At 40.2% G+C, this 19,409-nt stretch overlaps 1 protein-coding gene across 4 annotated transcripts in view; it reads right to left on the minus strand.

The window, feature by feature from the left end:
* The window catches only part of LOC132341545 (transducin-like enhancer protein 4), a 97,706-nt gene that overhangs the window by 37,754 nt on the left and 40,543 nt on the right, over positions 1-19,409 (minus strand). For 3 of the 4 annotated variants that reach the window (XM_059873193.1, XM_059873192.1, XM_059873190.1), the window contains 2 exons: positions 5,485-5,689; positions 5,069-5,085 (listed from right to left, as the gene is read on the minus strand). In XM_059873193.1, the coding sequence (XP_059729176.1) occupies positions 5,069-5,085; positions 5,485-5,689 (222 nt within the window). The remainder of the gene's footprint in view (positions 1-5,068; positions 5,086-5,484; positions 5,690-19,409) is intronic. The other variant, XM_059873191.1, reaches the window with a different exon arrangement.

A 19,409-nucleotide genomic window follows, 5' to 3' on the forward strand; every position in this document is an offset into this window, starting at 1 on the left:
CATTTTCTGGAATTAGGGCACCTGTTACATTCGGCACAGCTTACATGCCCAGAGGCAGATATCAATTAATACTGAAAAAATTACTGTATCAGAAGCCAACAGAAGTTACTCATTATTATTTAGTAATGCTACCCCCAAAACACCCATGAACATCAAAAGCACACCTCTTGCAGAGTGGTGTAGTTCAAATCCGCTCTGTTTAAAACTACCACTTCATCACAAGAGAAAGCAAAACACATGCAATGCTTTATTCCTGAACGGCAAAAGTACAAACAGATTCCATGACGTGAGTCTGAAATGTCTGGATTTTAACAAGCCTGTGAAGTGCTTTTTAGCTGAATGGTGATTAATTGGCCAAATAACGAAATGATCAGGAAATAAATTCTGCAAATTTCTTTAAGTTTGTACCAAGTAACCACATTTTTTTGGCTTGTTTAATAGACACAATGCAGAGACATTTGGCAGGACACTCACGCCTCTAGAGGAAGACCCATTTAAAAAAAACCTGACAATTAGGGCAAAGTCCACAAAATACATAACAGCAGCTTATGTGGTGTTCCTCTATCAGCAGAAGAATAAAGTGAGCAACATAACTACATTTGGTAACATCCAGAAGTCTTGTATTATATGTTGGAGCATTTTTATTTTAAAGTATCTTGTACTTTCCAGAAGTGCATTCACACAACTCCTCCAAGCATCAGGTTACTCACAGATTCAGGAGTAAGCAGCCTACTCACAACTAAATGAAAAGAGGTCTAAACACTTAATAGCGGCTAACAGCTTGAGAAGCACTGGAGCACCTGCTACCACAAATGGAAATGGAATGTGTGAATCGCATCCATCCACTTTCCCTGTATCGCCCACATGTGTAATTATTAGCTTTCACACAGATTAAGGCAAAAGTAATTTTATTTCTAAATTCACCTCCATTTGCCCTGACAGACTTCTCCCAATTCACCAGCATGTTGGCCAGAAATCCACCCCAAAGCTCCATTTGATGCATTATTTAATATATTTTCTTCTAAAATTCTTTTTTTTCCCCCAGAGGAATCTCAAACTAGCTGTTTTATTCCTGTCACAAGACTGCAATTTTCAATTATTGGCACTTGTTACTGCTGAAACAGATCAAAATGAAAAAAGGTTTCATCACCTTGGCAAGTCTTACTATAGGCACAGTCTCTGCCCCAAATAATTTAAAAATCAGATAAAATAAAAAACCCCAACAACCAAAAAACAACTGAAATAAACAAACCAACCAACCCCAAAAGGAAGGCAATACTTAACAGGCATATAAAGAACAAGAGATCTACATTAGAAGTGATAAAAAGTTACACATGTTGGATCCTGTGCATGAATTCACATGTTTCAGGAGACTCAGGTTCTTGAACAATCTGCTCAGGGACATCCAGGCTACCTATGGCAAGCACACAGCCCAGCCAGCATCTGGGACCTCCTTCATTCCATTTGCTGCACTGAGAGTTATGGGAAGAGAGTGGCAGCACTACACTACTTTTTGTCAGGTGGAGCTTTTTTACACAAGATGTTCCCGTAGCTTCTCCAAAGGGAATGTATTAGAAAAGGACTTTGTTAAGCACCAGAGAAATTTTTGCCACATTTGTCCCAGAGATGATACCAGGGCTGGAAAGGAGGACATGCCTCCTGCACCAGGAGTTCTTACAGGAGGTGGAAAAAAACTTGTGCAAGTGCAATTTGCAAAAAAGAATCCACCTAAAGTAATAATACTTTCCTTCCCCCCCTTTTAAAAAAAGAAGTTTACTGGCTTTGAAAAGGAGACACACCAAGTCCTCCATGAAAAGCTGCGCGGTTAACTGCGGAGCTGTTTGTCTTTCTGTCTAAACACATTATATTCCCTCAGAGCCCTTAAGCCAGGGCTGCACTTTGAGCGCAGGCCTGGCACATGCCACCCTTCCCTTCCTTTTGTCTGCTCCACAGCCTTGCCACTGCACAAAGAGCACTCCCATGACCCAGTTTACTGCGTTTAGAATTTTCTCATACCTCAAACTTTGCAAAGAATTTGGAGGGCTGGATCCAAGAAGAAATCAAAGAGCTCCCAAAGCTGCCCTTCTCCACAGAGCTTGCTGCGTCAATGCTGATCTATTATTTAGGAACAGCTCCTGGACAATCTTATGTTACCTGAAGGTGACTACTCAGTTTCAGCAGTGAACTACTCAGTCAGGGGAGGCGCTGGGCAGGATCAGGTGTAACACATCATGTCTGGTAGAGTGATGCGAACTGCCTTTTCCCTGGCCTCAACTAAGAGGAGAGTCAGGACCAGCACAGCTAGAGACAGCAAGTTTCAGTAAGAAAACTGCCCAGCAAATCCAAAGCACTGTAAGTAGTGGCAAGAAATGGCTCATTTCAGCCAAATTCCTTTCTTTGTAGAAATGGGTACTGTACCTTTGTTATCCGAACTGCACATTAAAGCGTAAATTTACACTTCATGAGCTATTTTAAAATCCACCCTGCTTAATAATCTATATCAGCAAGAAAACACTTTAAAGTGTCTCTCACAATTAAACCCAGGCACAACCTTATATAAATCAAAATTTTGCTACCATATCAAAACGTTACACTGGGGCTGTATAACATTGCCCATATCCTCATTACATGCTACACTAATTACTACCAGCAGATTCAGAATTTTCTGCACATTAGAGGCTTTTAGAGGAGCTATAAAAAATTTCAGGCATCATTAATTTAAATTTGTATTGAAATTTCCTTTTGACAGATGGCCAAAAATTACTTACTATTTAGAGTACCAGAGCCTGCCTGTTTGCACATTGGAAGAGGAAAGGGAAAAATTAAAAGAAGGAAATTTATGTCACGTTCATCACCTGTTAAATGTTAAGGAGCATTATCCTGCATGAATAAATTATTTCGTACAAGCACACAGACTCCAGCTGGTTCTGGCTGACAAAAACTGTCTCAAGTCACACAGCAGACAATCATAAAAAGCCTCTCTTAACCGGGAACCACTTAAGGGAGGAGGGATCGATTGAACAAGCAACTAACTGCTACTCTGGGCATCACTGAAAACATTTAAGGAAATTAGCAAACTATTTCACCTTGCAAAGCTGGCAGTAAACCCCATAACGCTGACACACACGCCAATTCACAACCTGAGCACCGTGCAAGACAAACATCTACTTATCATTTCAAAGTAAACTGCACAAAGTAGATGCCCTTCATTCCTTCTAGAAGCTGTATGAGTAACAGCACTTTCGAATCAATCCCAGATAAAATCAGCCTTTTCAGTACAAATGCTCACCCTAATATCCATGCCAGCATAAACACCCCAACACCACACAAATCTTACAGACACATGACTAGCATATATTGTTTAGAAACAGTGAATGGCATATATTAGCAATTCACCTCAGTCACTTGAATGAAATCATCATGGTCTCAACTATATAGGTAAGCAAACTCACTTAAGAAACCACATGGGTTCGTTCTCTCACAGTTAGTTATCCACCCCACTTGCATTTGTTAGTTTGAGAGCAAGAAAAAGGAAAATGGACTAAACTTATCTGTTCACAGTGAAGACTGGGTTTTCTTGGGAAATCGTCATTAATGTGTGCTCCCACCCCATCGCATTAAGCCGTATTAGCAGTTTCCAGCCCTCGTGACCAAGAGGCTGAAGTGAAATCCAACATGCTGTTGTCTTATGTCACAGATAGACAGCTTCAGTGCCTTTGCTGCTCACGGTGAAAAGTGACAGTTCCTGTCAGCTCCTGGTTGTTATGCAGAGCCATGTGTTTAACAGCAAAACTGACAACTATTGGCTCAGTTGCGCTTGGCTGGGACATGTCAGGAGCACCAGTGGCAGAATGGGTGTGCTGGGATAGGCTGTGGGACACATCCCCACCTGTAGCTGCCAAAGAACCAAGGTGTCAACTTTTGTGTCAGCCCTGGTCTCTAGCAGGGCAAAGCCTGTGCCCAGAGCCATGTTTCTCCCAAAACCCATAAAGGGAATACTAGTAATATCTGATTAGACAAGATCCTGCTAATCTTGTCTAATGCGCACTAGACTCATGCTGTGAACATCTCTTCCATCACTTCCCCAACCCCAAGAATATATGATATCTTCCTAAAAAGAGCACAACTAGAAACTTGACAAACTGTTTCTAAGTTGTCCATAAGGTTGGTACAGATCTTGCCATTTTTAAGAGAAGTGTATCTTGCTTTTCACACTCAGCAGCACCTAATAAGGCTTGATCTTGTGTTTCTGAAAAACATGCAAACTAGGAGAGCAGGCTGACAAAGGAAGAGGACAGGACTAATACAATCTCTCCCTCTGCAGCATTAAAACCCCAGGAGTCCCTGGGAGACTCTGATGGCTATCGGTATGGAAAAGCATCACACGTCACTGAATCATACTTGTATCTATTACTGAATGCTCAAAATTATATAAGTTGCAAGGTATGTTATTATATCTACTTATGAACATCACCTTACACAGGATACAGAGTCACTGTATCCTGTGTAAGGTGATGTTCATGCTGCAGAGTCACTCAGAACCTGAAAATTAGTTTTTGGAAAAGGAAGGCAGAATACTCAGTGCAAGCTTCAGTACCACATTCATCAGGGTAGAGCGAAGGGCAGCTCACTCCTCTCCAACTACAGGATAGCAGGCAGCACCCTGCATCTCCCCCTGTGAGTGACAGAGCTCTCCTTCCTCAACTGCATTATAAGGAAATATCAGAATTACAATATACAGCATCCAAATGACTTAAGACTACTGGCTTATTCTTTCTGTCTAAAAAGCCTGGTCACAGACTCTGGGCAAACCTTTCTTTCCACCCAAGAACAGCCTCAATGCTGTTCCAATAAACTCACTGGTCAGCATGTTGCCTGCAATCCTAGCTGCCCCACTACCAGCCATTGCTTAAAAGTGACACATGCAGGGTGCTGCCAATCAACACAAGCATCACCACCCAGTTCTAGTCTGTGACTTTTTCCACCACTCTGTGCCACATTTCAGAAAAATGCAGGGCTCACACAGCTCTGTCGAGCTACCCTTTACACGAACGAAATGGAATCCTACCTTGATGGAGTCTCTGTCTGCATGCAGAGCAGTCCCCATGTGTAAGGAGGGGGAGATATAGTGGCAGGGGATGGGCATGTGGGGGAAGAAAGAAAGAGAAAAATACTAGTTAGTTTACACAAAATTATACATTTATCATACTCCGAAGAAAGAATCCTGATGTCTGTTAAATAATAAATTGCACAGATGTTAACTTTTCTGTACAGTTAATTATTAATGCTGTACAGCCAGATTTATAAAACTGGATTTCTAGCATTTGAACACAATTCCTGGCTACTGCTAGATAATAAACACTAAAGTAATTAGCTAGGAACTCTTCTGAAAATTGCTCCTCCTCCACCTTCACTTGCTTTAAACAGGAGAATTTTAAAAAAAAGAAGGAAAAAAAAGCCACACACTCCTCTGGCAGCGCCTACCTCTTTGGTGATCATTATCGTGGTGCTTCTTCTCGTCTTTAATTGGGAGGTGGGACTGTCCCCCCAATGCACTGGAGAGTGCCAGGAGACCAGCACTGCTGCCAATGGGCGGGATGGCTGGAGGCTGCAAGCCCGAGGGGTGCGGAGTGAGCGGCACGGGAAGACCATGTCCATGTGACAAGTGCTGGGCCTGGAGTTGCTGCTGCTGTGAAAAACAAAACACAGATATTGAATTTGTTCAGGGAGATGGGGATTGTCTAATTGATCACCTACATCAACTGTGACTGATAGATCAATCAATGCATCTGATCAATCCAAGATATCAATGCTTACAAACATCCTGCTGCCTTAAAAATGTCCAGATGTTTGGACACAATATATTTGGTAAAACTCAGACTGAACTGGAAAACAACAGCAACAAAAATTAAAAAATAAAAAAAGAAAGCAAATGAATGCTACCATTTTGATGATTTTTTTTATTTTTTGACAGAGGTATTATGCTTTTCTCGTTCTAGTAGAAATGCACCATGTACACATCTAATCAAAACATATGTAACTGTAAAAGCAGTTATATAATGAAAAAAAAAAGCTGAAAATTGAGAAAATTAGTGTTAAACAGTTCTCCCAGCGCTACTGCACAGCATGCAGTGAAAGTTAATTTGAAAGAGAAAACCTGAATTAACAATCCAGAAAAGGAAACTGGTTGCAGCCACCGTTTTAAGCCCTTTAAGTGTCCTCAGCGGTACTTGAGCAAATTACTAAAGAAAATCTAATGTAGCAAGGCTTGGGTCCTCCTGTAGGCTTGCTCAATAATGCTGAAATAATTGGGCACTCTGTGCACGTTTAGTGATGCTCGAATGAAAAGCTAGAGGCCTGCCCTTGTACTCTTCTCTAGCTGCTGACTCTGTGTTGTGACAGGTTTATTTGAGTGGGACTGTGATGCATGCACCAGTAACTGCACTGACAAGAGTTTAAAGTCATTTTTACCAGTACACTGGCAACACATAGAGAAAGCCCTTGAGAGGTTCGAATTGGAGTGCTTGACCTCACCCAGGGCTGCATCAAGCTCTGTGCTATACTAACCACTGTGGGGTAGATAGACTGTTGCTATTCATTGGAAAGGCAGCGGAAAAAAACCCTGACAAATCAACAACAAAAACCAAACAGGTGAAAAAGCTTAGTTAAATATATCCCACGAGAGATCTGTTCAGGTCTAAGGCTTACGCACTAACTATCCAACTAATTTCTATTCATAGAAAAACCAGATCACCCCCGGAATTTTCATTTTCAAGCAGTTATTGTCCAGGATAAGTCAAATACTACGTCCTCTATGATTGTTCTCTCCCACCTGCATGTCTGTGCACAGGACTTTAGAAGAAATAAAGACTTAACTTGCTTTGCATAAAACCATTCTGCTTTAAACTTTTAAGACTTACTTACATAAGGGTGAGCTGAAAGTAAAAGGCTGCAAGGTACAGCACACTTGATAACCCTTGCAGCACACCTTACACATAGCTCCCTTGACATGCCCCCCTCAAAGTACAGATCCTTCTCTTCTGCTTGGAAATAAACCTCATGCAGTGGAATCAAACTGGCAGTGGCATGCACACATCATCTAATCCAGACCAGTACCAGAGAAAATAGGGCAATGATCTACAAGAAAGCTGTGGGGGAATAAAAATACAGAAGAGGGAGGGAAGCAGACACAAAAATCAAAACCAAACGAACAAAAACCCAAAAAGAACATTCTTCCAAGTAGAAGAAGAAGGAAAGGGTAAATCTTTTTCCTGCTTGTGAACCCATGTCATTCCAGCAGGTGTTCCTTCTTGTAGAATGTATCAAACCCATTTTGCTTGCTTGATGCTCTTATGGCAGTATGCTTCATTCTTCAGAATATTAAATTAACTACAATGAAACAAAGCAAGAGAAAATAGTGTATTGTTTAGCCTCAAGGTTTGAACAGGGCTGCCTTACAACAATCTGGCATGCCTATCTTGGGAAGGGAGGAGAAGAACGAGCAAAAGAAAAGGGATGAATGGAATAATCTGTGTTCTGCTATCTGGTTTTGAACAAGGAATTTCCTATTCGTATTTGACAATATGAGATAAACCACTGCATGAAGATCTCTGTCTGAATCTGCAAGTGGCTTAAAGTAAGACTTTGAGAAGAGTCTGGGAATATCAACAGTGAGCTTTCCCCTTGTTAACTTTTATACTGTCAGCTGAAGAGGAACACTCATTACACACTACTGTACAATCCATAGAGATCTGCCTACTGACCTACCCAATTTGCATTATATGACCTCCTCTATTGACATAGGATGGTTTCCAAAGTACTGAAAGAAAACTACACTGTGAAGGTAATACCCTTTTTTACTTCTCTTTGATAGCAATCTCTCTTCACAGCTCAACAAGACAACAGCACATACTGAAGCTTGGATGTACTGAATATCATTAATGACTCTCAGACCTAATATGGTCTTTAAGAGTAGTAGCCTAGCAGCTTGAGATCTCCCTGAACAGCTGGGCTGTGCCAGTCCCTCTTGCCCAAGAATGAAAGAGTTTTCACTGCAAGCTGAATTGCAGAGAGCTCTGAAAATAACTGCAAAGAATGGGGAAATAAAAAACCAAAGCCAGAGCCTTCCTGTCATAGACAACTTTTCTGAAGAGACCAAGTTCTTCCATTAGAAGTAATGGGAACCTGAAATCTGGTAAGAACATGGCCTCAGAAGTGGCAAAGTGTCATTCACTGATACAGAAGATGCAGAATTTTAGTGTCATTAAGTCACTTTGTAACAGCAGAAAGAAAATGCTTTGGGGTATGAAAACTAGACTGCAAAATAAGTCTAAGCTAACACCCAAAATTTCAGCATAGCACCACACCCTGTGCCCCACAAGGACAATATTGTTGCATACTGTTAGATGGAGTGGGAGTAAAACTTCAACAGAAGGAAGATCGTGGACTAGGACTGCCTTGGTATGGGAAAGACTATGACCTCCTCCAACATAAGGAGCAAGGCTGAACACCAAAAATGAGGCACTGGTCCAAAACCAGAAAGGAAGCAAATGCAAGTGAAATACTGGGTAGGCTTTTGCTCTCAAAATATATGAGCAGAAAAGGAAATTAAAGTATATAATCACATAATTAATCATGCTGTTTGATAACAGGCTTAGTCAAGAAGATAAAGATGAAATGGCATCTCCATCACTTCCTATTACTGTATTCAAATACCCACAATAACAGCTTGATTTTGTTTTTCCATTGCTTATGGGCATCACTGGTGAGCATCAGGTGGCCTACATGCAGCTATTTCTTTAAATGGAAAGCTATAGAAAAATGGGCAATTCCCAAGACCACAGGGCATGAGATTAACGCTACCAAGTGGTAAAAAAGGGTGATCTCCTGTAGTCATCAAAATGCCAAAGTCATGGAGGAGTAAGTACAGAGATAGTACTCTCCACACAAAGAAGTATTTCACTATGTAAGAAAGTTCACACTTGTTTCTGCCTGTAGCATGAATTTAGATCATAAAACCTGACACAATTTAAAAACTTGCAAGGAAAGCCTGAAAATGAGCCAACTGAGCAACTACATAATTTTTCTGAAGTTGCTGTAATGCCTTCTCTTCCCCTTCTCCATCTTCTCTATAATTTGTTATCTTTGGTCATGTTATTTATGAACTCCTAGCATGTGTAGCATGTGGTTAACTTCAGACAATCCCATCACAGTTGACTACAGTATGTGTAAAGTCAAGCATACATCTTCAGCATTAATGCATAATAGGTGCAAACTTGGAAAGGCAGACTTTATGATGCTGTAAATTTTCCAGAATTATTTGAAGATAAAAACATCAACAGTTACTAGCAAGAAATACACCCAATGGAATTACAAAATAGATTGCGATGTTTTTAAGGAGCATTCAGCACACACAAAATATAAGAGCACAGGGTAAACACAGCAATCAGAAAGAAGCCAAAAAGGAAGACTGCATTCTTTTTAGTAATAAGTTTAGGAAGATGATAATTTAAATCAGCCGAGTAGTAAAAACTGAAGTAAAGCTTTCAAAACAGATTAACACATGTCAAATAAAGATAACATCTGGCTGCTACTAATGGTATTTTCATTTCTGTATATTCTCCTAGGCTGTCTAGAGTAAGGAATAAAACAACTCCAAAGTCACATGTACAAAAATAGGTAAAAAAGATTTGCCGAAGGTTTTTATCTGAGTAATTTTTAGAACCACCATTCTAAATGCTGATGCTTAGCTTAATTCTTTTCCCAACACATCTTAAGAGATCAACTTTTAAGTAAAATGTGATAACAAACCCACTAACAAATTAGCTTTGAATGCTCTCTTGTTATAGTCAGCACATTCAAAGCCTATTTTCCTGGAAGTGGCTCAAGTTTTTACTGGATACCTTCCAAGCAGCTTGTATTGCAGTAATCTACCACTTTCCCTCTTACAGACCCTGAGAAGTCACGGCCATTACTCAAACAACCTGAACATACTACTCTAACCTGAAGAAATTTCTAATGTTAGCAAACTAATGTCTCAAAAAGATATTTTCTCTTTTATGCTTTTACACATGTTCACTACTCGTACCTGCAACACTGCTGGGAGGGGAACTCAAAAAAATCTGAATCAAGTAGTTTCACTGTTTGTTTGAAACGAAATAAGTGATGTGGTTAGTTGCTCAGAGTGAATCATTAGTAAGATAGCAAACAGACAAAACAGAACCCAAGATGAAGAGAAAACAAAGACATAAAAACAATGGCTCAAGAGTACACAATATCAATGTCAGTGGTTTGAAAACCAGCAAAGGCAATTCTTTGGCACACACACAGTTACGAGTGTACTTAAGATGATAGGAACTTTTATCTGTTGTGCCTGTTCGCACCTTTGACGTGATCTGCACTGTCTGTACTTCCTTGGTACTGTTCTCTCACTGCTGGCAGATATTTAAAAAAACAATAAAAAGTTTTTCTGATGTTATGATACAAGACACCAAAACAGCCCACAAAAAGTCATATAGCAGCTCCTCCAGTGGAATGGTTCTGGAGCTATATGGATATATACCATATAATGGGTTTGCATAATGAAACAATGGTACTGATATACAGTAGAACAAATTACTACCCCTAATCTTTAAAGGAAGAGTGAGCATTTTGAAAATTCTTACAGTGCCCAGAGTAAAAAGAAATATCCTGGTGGGAATTCTACTACAGACCCCCAAGATGAAGAGGCAGACAAAATATTCTATAAGCAGCTAGCAGTATTCTCAAAATCACCCTTCCCCTCATAATGGATTTCAACTTACAAGATGTCTACTGGAAATACAACACAACAGAGAGGAAACAATCCAGGGTGTTCCTGAAGGACAATTTCCTGACACAGTAGGGATGAGAGAGACAACAAGGGCTGGTGCCCCACTGGACCTGCTGTTTGTGAACAGACAAGGATTAGTTAGAGAGGCGTGGTCAGAGGCCATCTTGGCCCAGCCAGCATGGGTTTATGAAAGGCACATCCTCCTCATCCTGTGGATGTTGTCTACATGGACTTTAGTAAAGCTTTTGACACCTTTTCTCTTAGCATTCTCTTGGAGAAACTGGCTTCTCATGAAGTGGATGAGAACCACACTCTTTGCTGTGTATAAACTGACTGGATGTTTGGGGCCACAGCGCTGGTGAACAGAGTTACACCAGCTGGCAGCCCAGGGCTCAGTGCTGAAGACAGCTCTGCTGAACATCCTTACTGACAATCTGGACAAGGGGATTGAGTGTCCCCTCAGTCAGCTAGCAGATGACACCATGCTGGGCAGGAGGGCAGGAAGGTTCTGCTGAAGGTTCCTGAGGGACCAATGAGCCAAGGGTAATGGTAAAAGGTTCAACAAGACCAAGTCACGACAGCCCCACGCTGTGCTACAGGCTTGGAGGCAGAGTGGCTGGAGACCTGACTGGGGGAAAAAAACCTGGAAGTGCTGGCTGACAGCAGCTGAACATGAGCCAGCAGTGTGCCCAGGTGGCCAGGAAGATCAATGGCATCCTGGCCTTCATCAGCAATAGTGTGGCCAGCAGGACCAGGGAACAACGGATCATTGCCCTGTACTCCCACTGGTGAGGCCACACCTGGAGTTTGGTGTCCAGTTCCGGGCCCCTTCATTCAGGAAAGACATTGAGGTGCTGGAGTGTGTCCACAGAAGGGCAAGAGAGCAAGTGAAAGGGTCCAGAACACAAGTCCTGTGAGGAGTGGCTAAGGCAGCTGGGGCTGCCTGGACAGGAGAAAAGGAGGCTCAGGAGACATTATCACTGTCTTCAACAGCCTGAGAGGAGGCTCTAGAGCAGCGGGAGTCAGTCTCTCTTACCAGGCAACTAGCTATTGGATGAGAGGAAACGGCCTCAAGTTGTGCCAGAGGAGGTTTAGATTGGATATTAGGAAAAACCTCTTCCCTGAAAACAAGGTCTTGCCTCGGAACAGGCAGCCCAGGGAGGTGGTGGAACCACCACACCTGGGGAAGCACTCAGAAAAGCTTCTGGATGTGGCACCTGGGAACATGGTTTAATTGTGAACACAGTGGTGCTTGTCTGATGGTTGGATTCAATGATCTTAGAAGTCTTTTCCAACATAAAAAATTTCTGTGATTCTATGAAATGTATCAGTAATTAGTGGAAACTTTAGGTGCACAGATGCAATTGATCTACTAGAAAATTTGCATGTGTCTGTTCACAAAGGGGAATGAATACAGACCTTAAAAATTTAGGATTAAGAATGAGAAATTATGAAAAAGGAGAGAGAATAAGGAGCACACTAATAATAATAATAAATAGGATAATAACAATGTTTTTCTTTTTTTTTTTTTTTTTTAAGAATCAAATGCCATGCTACTTGCTCTCTAAGATTCAGCAATTTATGTCTTTGAGGATGCTGATTCCACAGAAGGAAAGCAAGCTCTACTGACAAAACTAAAGAGGGGAAGGAAAAAAAATCAATAACTGTCATTAATCAGAAGAGGACCATTTAGAGCTCCTACATAAATAACAAAGAAACCATCAGAATCATATCTCTACAAATTGCTTCAAAGATCTTTTAAATGATCTAGGAACAAAAAGTCATGTCCCAAATCATATTGTGGGATGAAAGGCAATACATGCAGAGCACATTTCCGCTCTTAATCATATATATGGGAACATATGTCAGGATACGTGTTTCACCATTTGTCCTCCCTTCCACTCTAATGACTATTTTTCACCCAGTGAAACAGCACAGATAGAGAACAAAAAATTAATACAACCTACTAACAAATAAAAGATTCATGGCCAAAAATTGGACATAATCTTATAAAGGGAAAGACCTAGCCCTCTGCAAAAGGTTAAGTTCACCTTCCCACAGTATTAGAGACGAGTAGTTCCTTCTTCTGATTGCAGGACTTCACTTCAATTTCACACTGGAGGTGGAGGGAGGAAGAATCAAAACTCTTCAAAATCACTTTCTATTATCATTTAATAAAGGTCAGAAATTCCCACATTAATCACACAACTTAAAACTCTCTTCTTCCTTCTCCCCCATCAATTTCTATTTAAGGTAAAGAAAATCCACATCTGCCACAGAAGGCAGAAAGCACAAACTGTAAGCTAAAGACCTTGCCATGAGAAGTGCCAGTAGTGTGATATATGCCTTGACATACCAAACCTCTGCTTCAAAACCTTTTCACACTGACCAGTGCAAAAATTAACAATGGCAGCAAATCTGTGTTTTCTGCTGTGTATAAACGGATGGCAAAATTAATATCTGGCCAAGTAGGTGCACACTGGTTTAGGTACCTTATTTACCAAATGCTCCACTAATGTCCTATCCATAGACACTGGGAAGAGATTTTTTTCTCCTCTGGACTAACAGTAAAAAGACAGCATCTCTGTTGGGACTTTGTAGATTTTGGTCCTTTCATTTAGAAATGACAGTAACGTCTGTGCTTTTCCCAGCAGACTTCTAAATAATCTTCTAGGGTCACCACAGTAAATAGTTTCTGAAACCTTGGGCTGAAAAGTGAAAAAGTTACTTTCTGAGATGTATCACAAATCAAACAATAAAAGCTAGAAATTAAGCAATGCCACTGGTCACAGAGACATTTAAGTGGCTAAATCTATACACAATTCTATTACCAGAGCTTTTAAATGTGGCAACTATAATTCACTTCTAAGATTCCTCACAGGGTATGGTTTTAGAGCCACATAATACCAATATAAAACAGATGCATGTTATGCATTTCATAGATATATTTCTCCAATGAATCTTATCAAGTCAATCCTTACCAAGCCATATTTCTACACAGCAATTACTGAGAAGCAGAGATTCCTTAACTCTAAGTGCTAACACCACGCTTCTTCATGCTTACAGTGCACAAGTACACACTGTGTTGGATTCAGCAAATTGTCTTTCCTTGAGATAAAAACCTGGGTAGCACAGACTGATCCATTCTTTCCAACACATTCTGTGTCTTTTAAGATGGCCATTTCTGGTGCAGCAGTGGTCCTGTGAAGAGGACTGTAATCCCTGCTCTTCTCAGAGCTGAGCAGCCTCTTCCCACAACTGTTAGGACATGTGGATACCACTACCTCTCTCCAAGCAGATTTCACTGTGAGTTGTATTGTTATGCCTCTTTAATGTAGTGCCCATTAGCCAGGTAAATGAAACTTTAAGTGAATTCTTTTGCTTTAGTGCAGTGTCCTAGTTATAGCGACTTTGATAAAGGAAGGTCTTGACCAGGATCAAATCACCTGGATTTAAGTTGCAGCCCCAAGACTATGGAAGGACACTTGCTCTTTTTGCCTTAGCCTCTTTAAAAAGTATAACAGAGAAAGCAGTAGACCCCTGTTCTACAAACAAGCCTTGAGCTACTTCACCAGTGTTTGTGATGCATTCATATACACCCGAGGACATGACTCTGAAGAATTTAGCAAGCAATAAGCAAGTAATTGTCTTGCTAATAAAAATTAAACATTCTGAAGTATCAGACAGTGTAAAACCTAAATTCCTTCTTCATTGATGGACTTAACATGTTGAAATACTCTACTTATGCAGTACTTTACTGTCCATTCCAGTAGAGCACTAGAGCCCTTGCTCTGGTCCTACATTTAAGATTGAAGACTTGAAAAGTATTATTCACACACCTGAAGCAATGCAAACATTTACCTGACCCACTCTACAATACAGTCCTGGTCCTCATTCATTGCTGCAGGCAACAGCCTACAAAGCGTGGTTGGGAAGAAGTCTAGGTGGCAAATATATGACCTTGTTTAGGGGTGGTATCAGAACTCCTGTAGTATGAAACCATGATACAATAGCACCTTTCTTTAGGCCATACTGTGCAGTAAGGGCATCTATTTAAATAGACAGCATTGTCACTGAGTACATAAATACTGCTGATTTTGCACCAAGTGGTTTTGGAAAAATCCCTGTCTTGACAATACTTTAAAACCTAACAGATAAACTTTTTTTTTTCCCCCCAGAGAACTGGTATAAAGCTATCACTGAAGGCAATACACAGCATATAATAGACCAAGATGGCACACAATACATCAGTATATGGTTTGCAACAGCTTCCACTTAACTGGAGTACAGACCCAGCTGGCAACAGTATTGTCTGATTTCTACAGTGTGTGAAGAGAAACCACACAAATGTAAGTCATAAATAAAACATTGCATCTGTTCATGTTACAGAATATCACAAAAATTCTCCACAGGACTCTTCATATCTGAACTGATTAACCCTAATTTAAAAAAACAAGATACAGCGGTCACACAGCTTTGATATCAGCTTGAGAAAAAGGTTTTGTGTAAAACCTTGAGAAACATGGAGGCCAATGTCAGCTCTTCTGCCTGATGAAATTGAATGTGTGAGGCACACACTTGAGTCATACGTGTTTAGTTAAGCAGAATGAGCAAAGGCCTCTGGAACCAGCAGTGAGACGCTGTAAGTAAGTGGTCAGCACTTCACACTGCAACGCCACTGACTGCTCATATAGTGATAGACCAATATAAATTAAACTAGCTACCACAGCTACTGAAAATAGGACAAAAAGCAGAAGACAGTGGCAGCCCACTTGAAGTGTATGACAGTATTTAAAATCCATCCTCCGCAATATGGAACCTTGAAATTATTTACATTCCAATTAATTCCGTCAAAAAAAAAAAAAAGATAATTTTCAGTTTCTTTAAATGAAAACACTGCATATGGAGGAGATTTATTTAAATTAGACCTCACCTTCAAGGTTCTCTCTGAGGCTGGCACATGGGAGCAAAGAAACAAGATGATAAATTCCTCAAAAACACCTCCTTGCAACCAAAACACAGGGTGTCTTTAACTTAGACAGACTTCAGGTGAATAATTCAAAACCAAAAGTGTTCACCCAAAAGCCTTCCACAAATCAATTTCTCTAAGCAGGATCAAAATATTTGCAGGACCATATCACCACTCAATAAAAAATCAGCAAACAAGAGTAATTAAATGGGAAGCAATGAATTTCAACATTTCTTTAGGGTACACAAATAAACATAATTCCAAGCATATAGCTATTAATTCAACCTCTGCTGTCCCACCTTAACAACCTGTGAACAATATACAGCAGACCACCGACTTGTTTTACAGAAATTAAGCATCAAACACTGCTTATCACACCTTGAATGAGCAATACAGAAGGGCTGGAGAAAGAAGTGACTGTTGTCCCCATGCTACAACACATTTGTTCCAACTGCCCTCGCTCATCCTCCCTGACACCACCATTTCGGAACGCACACACGTGGGCAGCCACAACTTTTCCATGCAAACTGTGTGTACTGGTGCAAGCAGAAAACCCTCACTCCTCCTGACAGCACCCGCACACACACAGGAGCCAGAAACAAGCCGCCATCTGAGAGGAGCAGGAGATGCTTCTGCATGCTAAGCAGCATTTGGCATCTGCAGCCCTAGACAAGGCAGCGCAGCAATCATGGCAGGCACGGAGGCCAACTCTTCATTTCAAGTTGTGTGTACTTATCTGTGCCACACTGCTTTCAGAAGCTTCTGCGCCTATTTTCTAAACAGCTGTTGTGCTCCAGAGCTGTAAAACAATCGCTCTCTTGAAAGCAAACAAAAATTACGGACCTTTTGAGATGGGTCAAACAAGCACCTTGGCCTCAAATGCAGGGTAGAAATGGTAACAAACAGTGCATTTAAGAAGAAACCTTTTAACATAGTAATTATATGTGACAAGACAGAAGGAGTCCTTTCTTTCAGTAACTGCCATTTGCTTATTTTTTAAGAAGGTAATAAAAGTGGCATGATAAAACAAAATGCTTAAAAATTAAAGCAAAGCCATTATTTTTTTCACTCAGATGCATAGAATGGTAAAGAAAAATAATTATTTCAATCATTTCCTTAGTAATACACGTAATATTTAAATAGATTTAATAGTGCTGCTCCAAACCAATGAATTATGAGTTTTAAACCTATTAAAATGTAATGTTTTTTTCCTGAGCTGAGGGGAGAGAGATTTAAATTCACTGAATTTTAATATTTCAGCTTGAGCTGCAGGAGGTAGAGAAAGTCCAAATGAACTATTCCATCAGCACCATTCAAGCATGAACATTTTAATCAGTTTTACTTCCTTGGAGTTCTCCAACACAGTTTACGCTGTCATTCTGAAAGCACTTAACACAGAGGGTGTGAAAAACCACCAAGGCTTGTTATTGCCTTCACAATTGATGGCAAATAATTTTGCAGACTTCCTATCATTAAAATGTCACTGCTAAAAATTGAGGTTCAGCATTTCTTGTGCTAAACTGCATTTTACACCATCACATACCTGTTCTTAAGTTTTTGGTACATTTATCTCTCTCGGTGTGATAAGCAGGCACACAAGTCTTCATTTCTGCCTTACCACCCAACTGCCGTTGAAAAAATACTATTTTAAACAGATAAAATTCCTAAAAAGTTATGAGTTAATTCCCTGGGTCCCTTATTAAAATGTAACCACACTCACACAGCATGTTTCAATTGTATAGTATAATAGATTAAAGAAAACAAACCCCAACATTTTAAGAAAGTTAGACGACTCGATTTATTAATACAGGAAATGAAAACATCATTCCTAATTAGATCATATTACTGATTTAAGACTACAATTTGTGTGCTGTTCCAACAGTGAAATCTTGCAGATTCCAATTCCAAAAACACGGCAGCACGGCACATGACAAGATCACCTGGATATATCACACTGCTCATCCTGGAACACCCTGCCTGGAAAGTGGCTCTGGATGTGCACTACAGACTGCCCTGAGCAAGAATGCTGCAACATACTGCCCATGGCAAACACCGGAGGTAGACCCTGGATGCTTGCAGATTTACAGTCCTCCTGCAGCATGCTGATGAAATACCCAGTTTTGGTTTAGTTTTTCTCACTGCATCTCTCCAGAGGATGATAGATGATATTTAACTTGTTTGAGCCCATCAATAGTTTTAAACTGAACATGACCTGTGAAAGAAGTCATTACAACTCTGTTTCATTCCATTAAACATAACTAGTTTATTGTCAGGAGAACAGGCAGTCTCTCTGGGTTCTGGGCTCACTTCAGTATTTTGCATTTAAACTGCACGGATCAGTGATTTGGTTCATTTACCAATGAAGATAGAATAATATTGCAAAGTTAAAAGGTGCTTCATCAGATTCCATTAAATCAGAGCACATTCATACAAAAATATATACATGTGAAACACAAAGAGAGATATGATCTGTGCACCTTCGATTCTCTCCTTGTGCCACACTCCATTCTGGTAGCATGCATTTTTAACTCAAGGCCAGACTTGCTCTGCTCGAACCAAGAGAGTTTAGTGTGAGTGAGGTGAACCAAACAGGATGCCCACAAAACAGAGACCTAAGCTACAATCTCATTTCAAAAACTCCAAATACTGCTTCTGTTTTTGTCTGACACCCAGTTCAATGGGTTAAACAAACACTGGAATAACACAGGGTTCACACTTTAAAATAACACAGGGTTCAAAGAACACAAACCCTGCCAGACTACTAAACAGAAAAATGACATAAGACAACACAATCAGATACATAAAAACCCCCATGATTTCCAATTATGTTCTTTGTTTTATTTTTATTGGTATTCACTTTACAAAGTATGACAAGCCTTTTCTAGGCCCATGCTACATTTTCAGACTTTAAATCTCTCTAAGTGCAGACATAACACTGTTGTGGGATTCTTGCAACATGATCTTAAGCTTATTAGATAACTTGCGCTCCTGTTTATTCCATTTTTAAAAAATTAATCACTAAAAGACCGCACGACATTACTTATCAATAAACCTAATGAGTACTCGATTTCAGTATGTATTGCTCCTGTTTTTCTAAAATTAAAGAGGAACACACAGTATTTCCTAAGTCAACACAAAACAGCTGAGTGAAAATAGGGAAAAATTAGGCTTGTGAGGGAGGCAAAGGGGGGCCGACTTTAATGCACAAACCCAAAGTCTGAGAGTTTAGAGAAGTTTGAGACAACAGAATTTCAGTTGACATGAAAAGACAAATTCAGACAGGAAGAGAAAAGAAAATTTACTTCTGTCTGGTGGGGGGAAGACCAAGAGAATTACTACCAGGCTCCCAGACAAGTGTCTCATCTGTTTATTTTTATGCTGAGTGGTTTAGTGGTTCACAAAAGCAGGACAAATTTAAATAACTAGTGTGATGGCCAGTATCTGTAACATCACACACTTTACACTTGCTTCCTTTACTAGAAATCAAATTTCTTTTTGTAGTCTCTCGAATGCAAACAAAGGTGAGTGGCAAAAGCATGCACAGTTGGACTGTGAAGTGTGAGTGTGCAAGTACACACAAGACCGCACATGCACATATACACACACGCTATAAATGCACATGCAGCACAC

The sequence above is a fragment of the Haemorhous mexicanus genome, chromosome Z (genome assembly GCF_027477595.1).
Source record: "Haemorhous mexicanus isolate bHaeMex1 chromosome Z, bHaeMex1.pri, whole genome shotgun sequence".
In the NCBI taxonomy this organism is placed as follows: domain Eukaryota; kingdom Metazoa; phylum Chordata; class Aves; order Passeriformes; family Fringillidae; genus Haemorhous; species Haemorhous mexicanus.